The sequence below is a fragment of the Platichthys flesus genome, chromosome 11, assembly GCF_949316205.1.
Source record: "Platichthys flesus chromosome 11, fPlaFle2.1, whole genome shotgun sequence".
Lineage (NCBI taxonomy): Eukaryota > Metazoa > Chordata > Actinopteri > Pleuronectiformes > Pleuronectidae > Platichthys > Platichthys flesus.
Genome location: NC_084955.1, coordinates 23,380,460 through 23,392,755, shown reverse-complemented (window position 1 = coordinate 23,392,755; position 12,296 = coordinate 23,380,460). Strand labels below are relative to the sequence as shown.

General features: G+C 45.5%; 1 protein-coding gene across 5 annotated transcripts in view; it reads left to right on the top strand.

Annotated features, from left to right (window-relative positions):
- satb1b (SATB homeobox 1b) overlaps positions 1–11,936 on the top strand; it is a 58,399-nt gene extending 46,463 nt beyond the window's left edge. For all 5 annotated transcript variants that reach the window (XM_062400136.1, XM_062400135.1, XM_062400134.1 and 2 more), the window contains exons 12-13: positions 5,633–5,842; positions 9,165–11,936. In XM_062400136.1, coding sequence (XP_062256120.1) covers positions 5,633–5,842; positions 9,165–9,809 — 855 coding nt within the window. In that variant the 3' untranslated portion in view covers positions 9,810–11,936. The remainder of the gene's footprint in view (positions 1–5,632; positions 5,843–9,164) is intronic.
- The last annotated feature ends 360 nt before the right edge of the window (positions 11,937–12,296 follow it).

The following is a 12,296-nucleotide window of genomic DNA, read 5'->3' as shown; positions in this document are numbered from 1 at the left end:
TACACCAGAGTTACCTCGTGCCTGTGTTGGTGTGTGTGTGTGTGGGGGGGGGGGGGGGCACCGGTTTGTCTCGCCCGGGCTGGAGGAACAGGTTTCTGGCGCACCGTGTTATCGGCTGCATTTATCTGCATGGTGTTGTCTGCCAGTGCTTTGGGCGGCTGCCAGGTTCAAGGAGGAGGAAAGACAATCAGGCATTGTCTCGCCCTCCACTTCTGGTTCTGTCTCCATTGTTCACACAGAGGACAGGGTTGTGTGTCTCTCGGCCCCTGGAAACAGCTCTGTCCTCTTACTGAGCATTTCTTCATCGAGGGAGGTTTCTTTTTCCGTTTTACTTTTCATTTTCTCATCTTGTCACTAAATGATTCTCTACTAGATTCTCTCTATCGTCTGTTTCTGGGGTTTGGAAAACTGAGCCGTTATTTTTGGACACTCGGTAAACAGAGGAAAGAGGGAGAGAGGAAAAACCTCAAATGGCAAATTGATGGACATCTGTTGGCTTACTTTATTTATTAATTTGTGCGGTGGCCGAGGTCAGCCTGATGGGGCTGATACCGAGCAAATGAGATTAGAGGGAAGGTGTTGGCCCGGCCGAGTGACCGAGCTCCCTGTCTGCTCATCGCTCCGTCCCTCCGTCTGTCTCTCTCTCTCTCTCTCTCCATCCGTCGTCCGTAACTGTCTCTCCGAGCTTCCATGTCGGGGGTGTTCTCCGTGGTTATGGCCTGGCGGTGAACGGGGGCCGCTGAATACCATGCTGTTCCCTGACAGAGCAGGCCTATGCTCCCATTGGCAGCTTGTGACTGCAGCGCTCTCATCCACGCTGCAGAGCCGAGTTGAGTCTCTGCGCATGAATTCAACTATTGTGTTTTCGCGAGGGAAAATATTTTTATCGGAACACCCCGGCTGCTATTTATACCGGCGCCATACAATGGAGCGCTGAGGAGTTTATTACCCTTTTAATTTGGCACCTTATGACCCGGGAGCCCCGTGGTCAGATCTACAAGAAAAGGCTGCAGCTTCTCGATTGCTCGTCCTGTTGTTTGAGAAACTAATTAATAATTAAGCAACAATGACCCAGAGGCAGCGGATTATTGGGCAATATTGTGGCAGGTGTGTGCCAACACGGCACGATAATCCTGTGCCTGTCGCTACTTATTGCTTCGATGAACCTGTTTGCAGCATCTGTGGGTTTCGACCCAGAGATTCATGGAGCCTCAGGACAAACAGATGAAGCACGTCGGTTTACTTCAGTGCGTCGGGTCAGGAGTCGGTCTCTGGTCTGAATGTGTTTGTGTTCCTGGCCTCACTGATTCACTGATCTGCTAAGTGAACTACACTGACATGTGGAGACGTGCTTTAGAAACTCTTCACAGTTTCTAACATCGTCAACTTCATTAATGCCAGAGAGGTTTTTATCCAGTCACCTTAAAAAGCAGCCGACCCCCTGTCCAGGAATTAAACCCGGTTTGAAATTATTCTAATTGTTCTACTATTTAATTTATACAATTGATTGATTAGTTGCTCGATTGAGGATTTATAATAAAAAGCTGTTTTGCTTGTTATTTATTTTCCGATTGTTGTATTTCTACATTTTAAGCTGCTACTTTAAGACATTTTGAAACAAAATATTTTATGAAATATAACCACAAATATAAATCATTCTTTAGTCAATAATTGTTGATAAAAAAAAATGGTTTAAAATAATTTAAATATATCATTAACCGTTTTCCTGCCGGACTCTTGTTTTACTCTAACTGGGCTTGTTCTCCCGGAGTCGTGTGCCTGTGGCTCAGCGGAGAGTGGGCCGACGAGAGGTGTGAGACTCAAACATGATGTCTAATTAAAAAAAAATATCTGTTATATCAGTTTCTACTGTTTCTAACTGTAGTGTAGGTTTTTACTCTTAAGTGATAATCATCCACCTCGTCAGACTCAGGCTGATCTTGAATCAGTCGTCTGGTTCCTGCGGCTCGAGACAGTTTCTTGACAGAACATTGTGGGGGGGGGGCTGTGAAACCCACTGAGTCCGTAATGGCCTGTTCTGAACTACCTGTTCTGTTTATTTATAGAGGGCCCTTAATGATCTTCAACCGAACGCAGAGCACACTCTATTGAAGGGCCCTAGATTGTTGTTTTTTGTGTTTCCCGGACTGTGTTGGAACACTTCGACGTCCACGATCCCATGGAGAGCGGGGGGGTCGGTGCTTGTCCGCCGCGGTGGAGAGAGGCTCAACAAATCCCATTAACCAGTCAGTGAGGGGGAAACAGACTCACAACAGAGCGGTGGAGTCACCACACAGAGGGAATGTTCAGATAAACTTCACACGGCTTCCAGTTAGTGGGAGAAACCAGTTGAATGCAAACTTTCAAACTGGAGTCAGATTCCTTTACACTCACTCTTTGTATTCCTGGTTTCTCACCATCTCTGTCTCTCACCTCTCTGTCCCCCCCCCCCCGTCCCCCTCTGCTGTCCTGTGGAAGCAATGCAATTAGACAAACACAAACAAAGCTCTTGAAGCTGCCGTGGAAAACGCTGACGGTCCAATGTTCCTCTGTAGAAGCTCCACGTCGCCTCGAAAGCTGCAGAAGAAGAAGAAGAAGAAAAAAAAAAAAAGCCGCGCAAACAAACGTTCCCACTCGTGAACTAATAAACTCTCTGTACTTTATTTCATCAAATGGACTTCCTGGCATTGGAATGGAGTTCACGTCGAGCCTTTGTTTGACTGGCTCTGCTACTTTGGGTTTAATCCTGCTGGTTTGGGGAGTGTTTGAGTTGGATTACTCCATCGCTGGGCCGGGGTACTGTTTCCCTGGCTTTGACAAGATGGTGTGGGGTGGTTTGTGTGCGACTGTTTGTGTTTTGTCTTGTGTGCGTGTGTGTGTTTCTGTGTGTGTGTGTGTGTTCTCCCTCACTACCGAATCAGCTGAAACCACAGACAGCCCAACTAGAGCGCCATCCAAATCCCTCTGCATGCAAATTAAAAACGCAACAATAAACGTGGCAAAGGAACAAGGTGGGCATGCAAGCTCGCTAGCTTTACGGCCCCCTCCTCCCTCTCTCTCCCTCTTTCCCTCTCCCCCTCTTTATGTCTCCCTCACTCTCTCCCCCCCCCCGTCCCTCCCTCTCGGCTCCCTCTCCAAAACCCCTCCTGGGTTTGATGTGGCTTATGGGAGGAGTTGGAACAGGGGACACAACCAAACTGCTGAGTTATCTCTTGCATGCAGTGTGGCGACGTGGCTCTGCCCTCTGTGTGTGTGCATGAGTGTGTGTCTGTGTGCGGACCAGCCGCGCGGTGTAATCCTGTGGAAATGAAAGGTGCTGCCGCGCACTGGCCGGGAGATTACAGCGCCGCTCTGTCACTCTGCCAGGATGGAGTACCCGGCTGAGCGAGTAGCCCTCTCTGACACACACAAACACACACAGACACACACACACACACACACACAGACACACACTCTCTCACCTCACTGCTTCTCTTTGACGCGGCGTTTTTCTCCACGCCGGCTACACTCTCCAGTCACTCCCTCCTTCCTCATCCACTCTTGTCCCTTTACAGCTTTGTTGTAGCTTCACCGCAGATTCTTCCCACCTCCTCCTCCTCCTCCTCCTCCTCCTCCTCCTCCTCGCTCTCCCACACAGCTCTACAGTGTGTTGTTTCCCTCCACTCTCTCCCTCTCTCTCACACACTCACACAGACACACACTCGCCTGCTGAGGTTTGGTTTGTCACGTCTCAGCCTGGGTGACCACATCACTCAACCCCTGCAGAGCCCGTCTGTCTGCTCCGTCCTGACTCCTCGGTTTATCACTCGGCTCAGTGAACAAACACAAACACACGTTTGATTCACTGATATCGGGAGAAGATTTGTTTGTTGTTTTTCCGTGTTTATTCCAAAATTCACCAGACAGACATCCAGGGCCTGGGACGTCAGCAGCTGCAGCCTGTTGAGCTCTCACTTAACTTTTATATTCCTCAGTTAAGACTGTCACACAATCACAGAATCAATATTCTATTTAAAGTTGGGACAAGCTGTTTGTGTTTCTTAATATCGCACATTACACCAATTTTTTTTGATTTCCAACGACATTATTGTCATGTGACTATTTTTTTCCAATCAGGCCCGTGATAAAAGTTTAATTAGCTCTTGATTGGTAATTACAGACCACCCAGGCACTGTGGGAACATTGGGTTTATTTTGGTAAAAAAAAGGAAATGTATGAACGGGGCAGTTGATTTTGAGAATCTTAACTTGCTTAACTCGTCTTTTTTAGTTCTCTCATCTGCAACCTTGAATTTTCATTCTGATCTGAACCTGATCCCACGTCCTGATCTCAACCTGGAACCTGAGGCTGAACTCTGAGAAGACAAAAGCACTAAGAAGCAGAGAGATGAGAGAATAAAAGCATGTAGTTTGAAATCAGGGCTGCATATAATGACCATTTTCAATATTTATTCATCTGTTTATTATTTATATCAGGATAAAAAATAGTGAAAATGCTGCAGATTGATGTTTTTGTCTGAGCAGCTTTTTAAAAACCCAAAATATAATAGTCAAAATAATAATAAACAACACAATCAGTCAAATAAATAGTACAATTGTAAAAAAATGATCTGTTTATCGACTAATTTTGATTACTTTGATTCTTCTCATTGTATTATTCTTACAAATATCTGCACACATTAAAATATCAGTGCAATAAATTCAAAATGTTGTTTAAAAGGATCAGAGTTATTATAACTGTTATGAGCTGCATTAACATCAGAGTCAATTTCTTTACACAGAGAAACTCACGATGATGAACCCTTCATTCATCTCAATGCAATCTGCTTTGTTGTGTCACTTTGAAAGAACAAAATCTTGATCATATCTCATATCTTAAAAATGTTTTATAACTCAGCGTGACACATAAACATGTAAAACTCCAAGTGAAGCTCGGTCTGTGTTTCATGGCGCTCTCTCAGTAACGTGTCTCACTCTGAATCAAGGTCACCCTCGTCACTTATCAAATCAAACGTCTCAGATTGTAGTTTCCCTCTCCTCTTCCTCAGCTCTGTGTGTTTCATGGCCCTCTGCTGGAGCGTTTCAAACATGGGAGTCGCTCGCTGCCCCCCCCCACCCCCCCGAGGCTGCTGCTGCTCAATATGCGAGCGTGTGCCTCCCGTCACGTTGAATCCTTCCCTCTCGCTGTGGCGCTTGACCTTGGCTAATTCACGGCTTCATCTGCAGCTGCGGCAGAAAAAAAACAAAGTCACTAAACTGCAGGTGCAGCCGTCGTGAAATCATAAGACGTCTTGTGATCACACTTTCATTTTCTTTCAGCTCTGGAAAGTGCTTTTGGAAGATGAGGATTTTAAGAATCACTTGAAAACGTTGTCAGTGGACGTTTGCATCTCGGTAACTTTTAGAAGCAGGTTTAATAATCACAGTTATTACTGAATATTGTGATTTTGTTATTAATAATTTGAGGTTTACTTCATGAACCAGTTTCCTTATTCTTGGGCCTACAACTGGTTTTAACCCTGTTGAAAGAACAATTCATTTCAATGACCTGTTCACAGATTGGAGTGTGAGGACCATGTTTAACCGATCTCTCTCTCTCTCTCTCTCTCTCTTCTCTCTCATCCCTCGTTCAGGGCTGGCTCTGTGAGCTGCTCCGCTGGAAGGAGGACCCGTCCCCGGAGAACCGGACGCTCTGGGAGAACCTCTCCATGATCCGCCGCTTCCTGAGCCTGTCGCAGGTCGAGCGCGACGCCATCTACGAGCAGGAGAGCAGCGCCGGGCAGCAGCAGCACCACAACGAGCGGCCGTCCCACCTGATGCACATCTCCAGTGACCAGCTGCAGGTGAGGAGGAGAACACAGGGTCCACTGAGACACTGAGAGACTGAGACACTGAGACACTGAGACACTGAGACACTGAGAGACTGAGAGAATGAGAGACTGAGAGAATGAGACACTAAGAGACTGAGAGAATGACACACTGAGAGACTGAGAGACTGAGAGACTGAGAGATTGAGACACTGAGACACTGAGACACTGAGACACTGAGAGACTGAGACACTGAGAGACTGAGAGAATGAGAGACTGAGAGAATGAGACACTGAGAGACTGAGAGAATGACACACTGAGAGACTGAGAGACTGAGAGACTGAGAGATTGAGACACTGAGACACTGAGAGACTGAGACACTGAGAGATTGAGACACTGAGACACTGAGAGAATGAGACACTGAGACACTGAGAGATTGAGACACTGAGACACTGAGACACTGAGAGATTGAGACACTGAGAGACTGAGACACTGAGACACTGAGAGATTGAGACACTGAGACACTGAGACACTGGGACACTGAGAGACTGAGACACTGAGAGACTGAGAGACTGAGACACTGAGAGACTGAGAGAATGAGACACTGAGATAATGAGAGATTGAGACACTGAGAGACTGAGACACTGAGACACTGAGACACTGAGAGACTGAGACACTGAGACACTGAGACACTGAGAGACTGAGAGACTGAGACACTGAGACACTGAGAGACTGAGACACTGAGACACTGAGAGACTGAGACACTGAGAGACTGAGAGACTGAGAGACTGAGAGAATGAGAGACTGAGAGAATGAGACACTGAGAGAATGAGAGACTGAGACACTGAGACACTGAGACACTGAGACACTGAGACACTGGGACACTGGGACACTGAGAGACTGAGAGACTGAGACACTGAGACACTGAGAGACTGAGACACTGAGAGAATGAGACACTGAGAGAATGAGACACTGAGAGACTGAGAGACTGAGACACTGAGACACTGAGAGAATGAGACACTGAGAGAATGAGACACTGAGACACTGAGAGACTGAGACACTGAGAGAATGAGACACTGAGAGAATGAGACACTGAGAGACTGAGAGACTGAGACATGGAGACACTGAGAGACTGAGACACTGAGAGACTGAGACACTGAGAGACTGAGACACTGAGAGACTGAGACACTGAGACACTGAGACACTGAGAGACTGAGACACTGAGACACTGAGACACTGAGAGACTGAGAGAATGAGACACTGAGAGACTGAGACACTGAGAGACTGAGAGACTGAGACATGGAGACACTGAGAGACTGAGAGACTGAGAGACTGAGACACTGAGAGACTGAGACACTGAGAGAATGAGACACTGAGAGAATGAGAGACTGAGAGAATGAGACACTGAGAGAATGAGACACTGAGAGAATGAGACACTGAGAGACTGAGACACTGAGACACTGAGACACTGAGACACTGAGAGAATGAGACACTGAGACACTGAGCTCAGGAATCAGGTTGTTTATTAGGAAATTAACTTTAAACCTAATATCCATGTATGTTATTAAAACAGACTCATTTTTCTGAAGAACTCTCATTAAATACTGGATTTATTTATAGTGAGACCTCAAAACAAGACAAATTCAATTAAATATTTTTCGAATTGTTTCCTAAACATTATCTTTCACACACTTCTCAAACATGTTGATCTTCATGTGGGAAACACAGATACATGAAAATACATCTGCACAGTTTCACTGGTGATAAGTTTATTAATCTGTTAATTAAGAGAACTATTAAGATCATCGGTTTTTGCTGCTTTTCTTGTGCGAGTCTTTATCAATACTTTCAGAATATTTATAATTATTTAACAAACTAAAACATATTTTGAGTTCATGTGTTCAAGTGAGACACAAACAAACCCTCCACAGATTAAACTCTGCTTATTGAAGCCGTGCATATTCTCTTGTTTTTCTCTGAATCGGAAACAAAGACATTAACACTTTTTTTTTAATTTTTTCCCTCCGTTCATTTAATCTTTACCAATTTTCCCTGGAATTTGTAATAAACAACACTCGGGAATTTTTATGAACTCTTGTTAATTTGAAACAAAGCGAACACTTAAAAAAAGTTTCCACTTCCCGGTGAGCGTTGAAACCGAATCATTAGTCTGAACTTATTTAATAAAGCTGCTTTATAAGAGACATCTGGCAGATGAAGAGGAAATAACACACGGGCTCCGCTAACGGTCGAAATATCTTAATGAAGCACAATAATACTTCTATTAAAAGTCTGAGCCGCTGCCGAGTGGTTGATGAGTTATTCGGTTACTTGGATACATGGCCGGTGTTTCACAAAGGCTGCCATTATAAAGATATAAAGATATAAATGAGGTAATAGGATTTCTCTCGCAAATCAGTTTCAGCAGCAGATATGGAAAAAAAGAGAGAGGGGGGGGGGGGTGTTGTTTGTACTTTACATGCAAACAGAAATAGTGTGAGATTGATAAAATGGGATTATTCCAGGTTTAATGTCGCAGTTTTACATCGTCCATAAGAGACGAGTGTTTAAATATTTTGTGGCCGTCCCTCAATAACACGACACATTTGCCAAATTAGCTCCCGTTCGCTCACCAGCAGCGATCATGGCTCGGGATATTGCTGCCGGAGAATCACTTCTCTGGGTGCGTTTATGCAGCTGGCGAGCAGAGTCCCTGCAAAGTGCTGCTTTTCAAACTTCATTATGAAACACCTCGTCTGACTCAGGAGTGGAGAATAAAAAAAGAGCACCCATCCTGCCGGGTCAATGGGGTGGGGGGGGGCTGCCCACTCGCTCCCCTCTCCAGCCACACAATGAGACATTTTACGAGCAGTGTGTGTCATGTGTTTACACTGACGGGGTTGTGCGACGGCCCAGTGGAAACCGTCGGTGGCGTTCTCGCACTGCGGCAAATCAGCCGCTCCATCGCGGCGTGGATTGTGCACTGGGAGCTTGTTTATCACTGGCGGGCAATAGAGCCTGATAAGCAGCCCAGGCTATAATCGAGAGGCCAGTTTCCCTGTGAATTCCCACTGTGTGCGGGGCTGATTGTGTTGTCTGATTGTGTGTGTGTGTGTTTGTGTGTGTGAAGCCTCTGGCCCCCACAATGAGAGACACAATCTCCCACCACCAAAAAAGGGAAGAAACACACACATCTGCAGCGCTGATTACATTCAATGAGATGTTACATGGAACATTCCTTCAGCCACACAGCGGCTCTCCCTCACAACTCAATTGATTTTAATGAAAGGCCTTATTACGGCGCAGATGAGTGTTTGCTGATAACATCCCCGGCTCTCCTCCCTCTTTCCCACTGCAGGCTCAGTCGCTCCAGCCCCAGCAGCAGCACCAGGCCTCCCTGTCTCTCCAGCACCCCTCCCAGCCCCTGTTGTCCCAGCAGCCTTTGCAGCACCTGCAGCCCAACGCCGGCCCCCGGTTGCCGCCTCGCCAGCCCTCCACGGCCTCCCCGGCCGAGATGGAGGACGAGTGCGGCCGCGGAGGGGGCATCAAGGCCCGCACCGGCGGCGGGAAGATCTCCCTGGAGGCTCTGGGCATCCTGCAGAGCTTCATCCAGGACGTGGGCCTGTACCCGGACGAGGAGGCCATCCACACGCTGTCGGCCCAGCTCGACCTGCCCAAGCTCACCATCATCAAGTTCTTCCAGAGCCAGCGCTTCTACGTCAACCACCCGGCCAAGGCGTCCAAGGAGCCCGGGAACAACCACCACCACCACCACCACAGCAGCACGGCGGCCACCACCAACACCACCAGCAGCAGCAGCAGCAGCAGCAGCAGCAGCAGCCCGGCCTTCGGGGAGGAGCTGACGGACTTCCGGGAGAGCGGCGAGCTGCTGAAGGAGCTGGAGGAGGGCACGCAGACCAACAACACCATCTTCTCCATCAAGATCGAGGAGCAGCTGGGCCGAGGCGCCGAGGCTCAGTGCGAGGCCGAGGCCAAGGAGTAGGACTCCCCACCCCCCCACCCCCCCTGTCTGAACGTCCACTGAGAGTTCCCCTGTGCACACACAGACTGACTGTGCTGAACCACCACACTGCAAGAAGAGAGAGCAGTGTTTTTTAATCAGTACAGACCCACAGACTGTACGAGGAGTGTTTCTACTGTATCAGCTACAGACACACAGACACACTGGAAAACCCATTTCAGATTCAAGTACTACTTTTTGGATTTTGTAAAACTTGTAATATTCACTGTAAAGACTGATGCATCGTTTAAATAATCTGCACAAAAAAATATTCTAAGTATGTTGCCGTGGATATTTGCTGACTGCACTCTATGTCTGTTGTTTTACACTGACTTACTTTATCTTTTTTGAGCTACTGATTATTATTATTATTATTATATTTAAAAAGAAAAAAGTCGTGCCAGGACTTTGAATAGGTGTTTACGTACGTGATGTTTAACTGGATTTTAAAAGAATAGATTAAAAAAAAAAGCAAATGAAATTGAGGACCAAGTGGTTGACAAGGCCTTAATGAGAGGTAACTGGTCTGGAGCCTGCTGGCAGATCAGCTGTTCTGAGAATGGGATCCCCCCCAACCCCCCATCCCCCCCCAGCCCACGGGCGTCTCCAAGAACAGCTCAGTCTTTACGTATTATTTGTTAGGGAGGAAATATAAATCTATATATATATAAATATATATATATATATAAACATATATTGTAACTGTAAAAAAAAAATACAGTCTTAAAGAAACTATGCCAACAAATGCCTTGTACTATACGGCACTGCCGATGTTAGATTATTTTGCAAAACCTTTGTCACTGTAACTTTCTGAATTTCCACACAGTTAGAAAATGTGAATTCCACCATGTGTGTTATGTTGTCCGACTTTATTTATTTGCAGTTGATGCAGTGTTTCTGATGTAATTACTTTTTTTGAAGTTTTTATGTTCCGTAGCGCTTTCCTTTTTTTAAAACTCCACCGATCTTTCATTTGTTTTTATTTTTTTTTGTTTTTATTTTATTTTCTATTTATAAATGTAATTTCGATGGGCAGTAAAAACAAAAAGTGTCTTAAACGTTTTAAATGGAGAAATGTGCTTTAAAGGTTGCCTATAAAAAGTGCTGTATGTCGAGCAACCTATGCTACAAGCTTCACGATTTAATGTTGTATGCAAATTTTTACTATCATGCAAATAAGCTTAGGTAAAATGACTAACCTATAGAACACCTTAGAGAGAAAAACATATGCAATCCGTGTGAAAAATCAATGTCTGCGATGTGTCTTCCTTTGGTTAACAATCCAATTCAAAAGAAAAAAAAAAAAAACTATTCCTGTATAAATATCCTGTATAAAAGTGTTTCCTTTTTTTATGAGTTGATTTCGATGAGAACAGTTATTTTGTTACGACTGTTTTATAAGTGTTTCCTCGGTTCCCTCTCTTCAGAAGCGTTCTAACTAGAAGTGGTTATTGATTGTTGATTACACAATTAAACTGTTTGTATTGTACCACAGATTTTTCTTGGCATTAACTCGACCAGACTCTTTTGACACCAGAGGCTTTTTTTTTCTCCTCCTCTTCCTCCTCTTCCTCCTCTTCCTCTGGAAACAAGAAAAAACACAAGGAGCGATGTAAATTGTTTTAAAAACCCTCTGCTGAGATTCCGGCTCCAGACTCATTCCGCTGAACACGTTCTTTGTAATAACTGTAAATATCACATCTTATGAATCATTGATTGTTTATTACTCTAAATATATTTGAAGTTTGTGCAGCAGCAGCAGCAGCAGCAGCTCACCGTGGAGGATCTGAAGTTTCTGGGCCCGGTTCTCTTCTCCTGCTTCTTCACTGCTCCTGCTGAGTGTTTCTGAAGCACCTGTGAAAAAGAACCTGAAATAAAGAGATGTTTGGGATGTGATCACCTGGAGGAACGCAGCCGTCTGCAGGGCGTTGGAACGCAGGTGTCCCGACCTCACTGTGAACCGCAGGTGAGGCCGGGGAGTCGGCACCTTGAGGAAGTTTCCCTTCGCCTGTTAACACCCTGACAAAATGTGCCAGTCTCTCCCGGCCGGCGTTTCCTTCATGTTCTGCTATATTCCTCTTTTTTCCATGAATAAAAAAGCCAAGAGTGTCACAGTGTGTGTGTTCAGAGGAAAAGAAAAACAGATCATACAGACGTGTTGGTTAAAGGTGGAGAGAAGATATATAACTAAACTACTCTTATATAATATTAATATTTGGGATTAAGTTGCACAAAAGTTGCTCTGATTTCCACGAGATGTTGTGACGCAGGATAAGATCCATTCAAAATTTGGTTCGAATCCTGGTTCAGGGATTTATTTTTTCCACTTTCTTTACGAGATATTATCTTTAGCGATTATTCTTCGGGGGGGGGTGCTAACCTTTGACCTTGGGCAGGAGGCAGAGTTCGTCCTGGAAAGATCGGCATCATATCACTGAGTTAAAACAACCTTACACACTCACACCTACA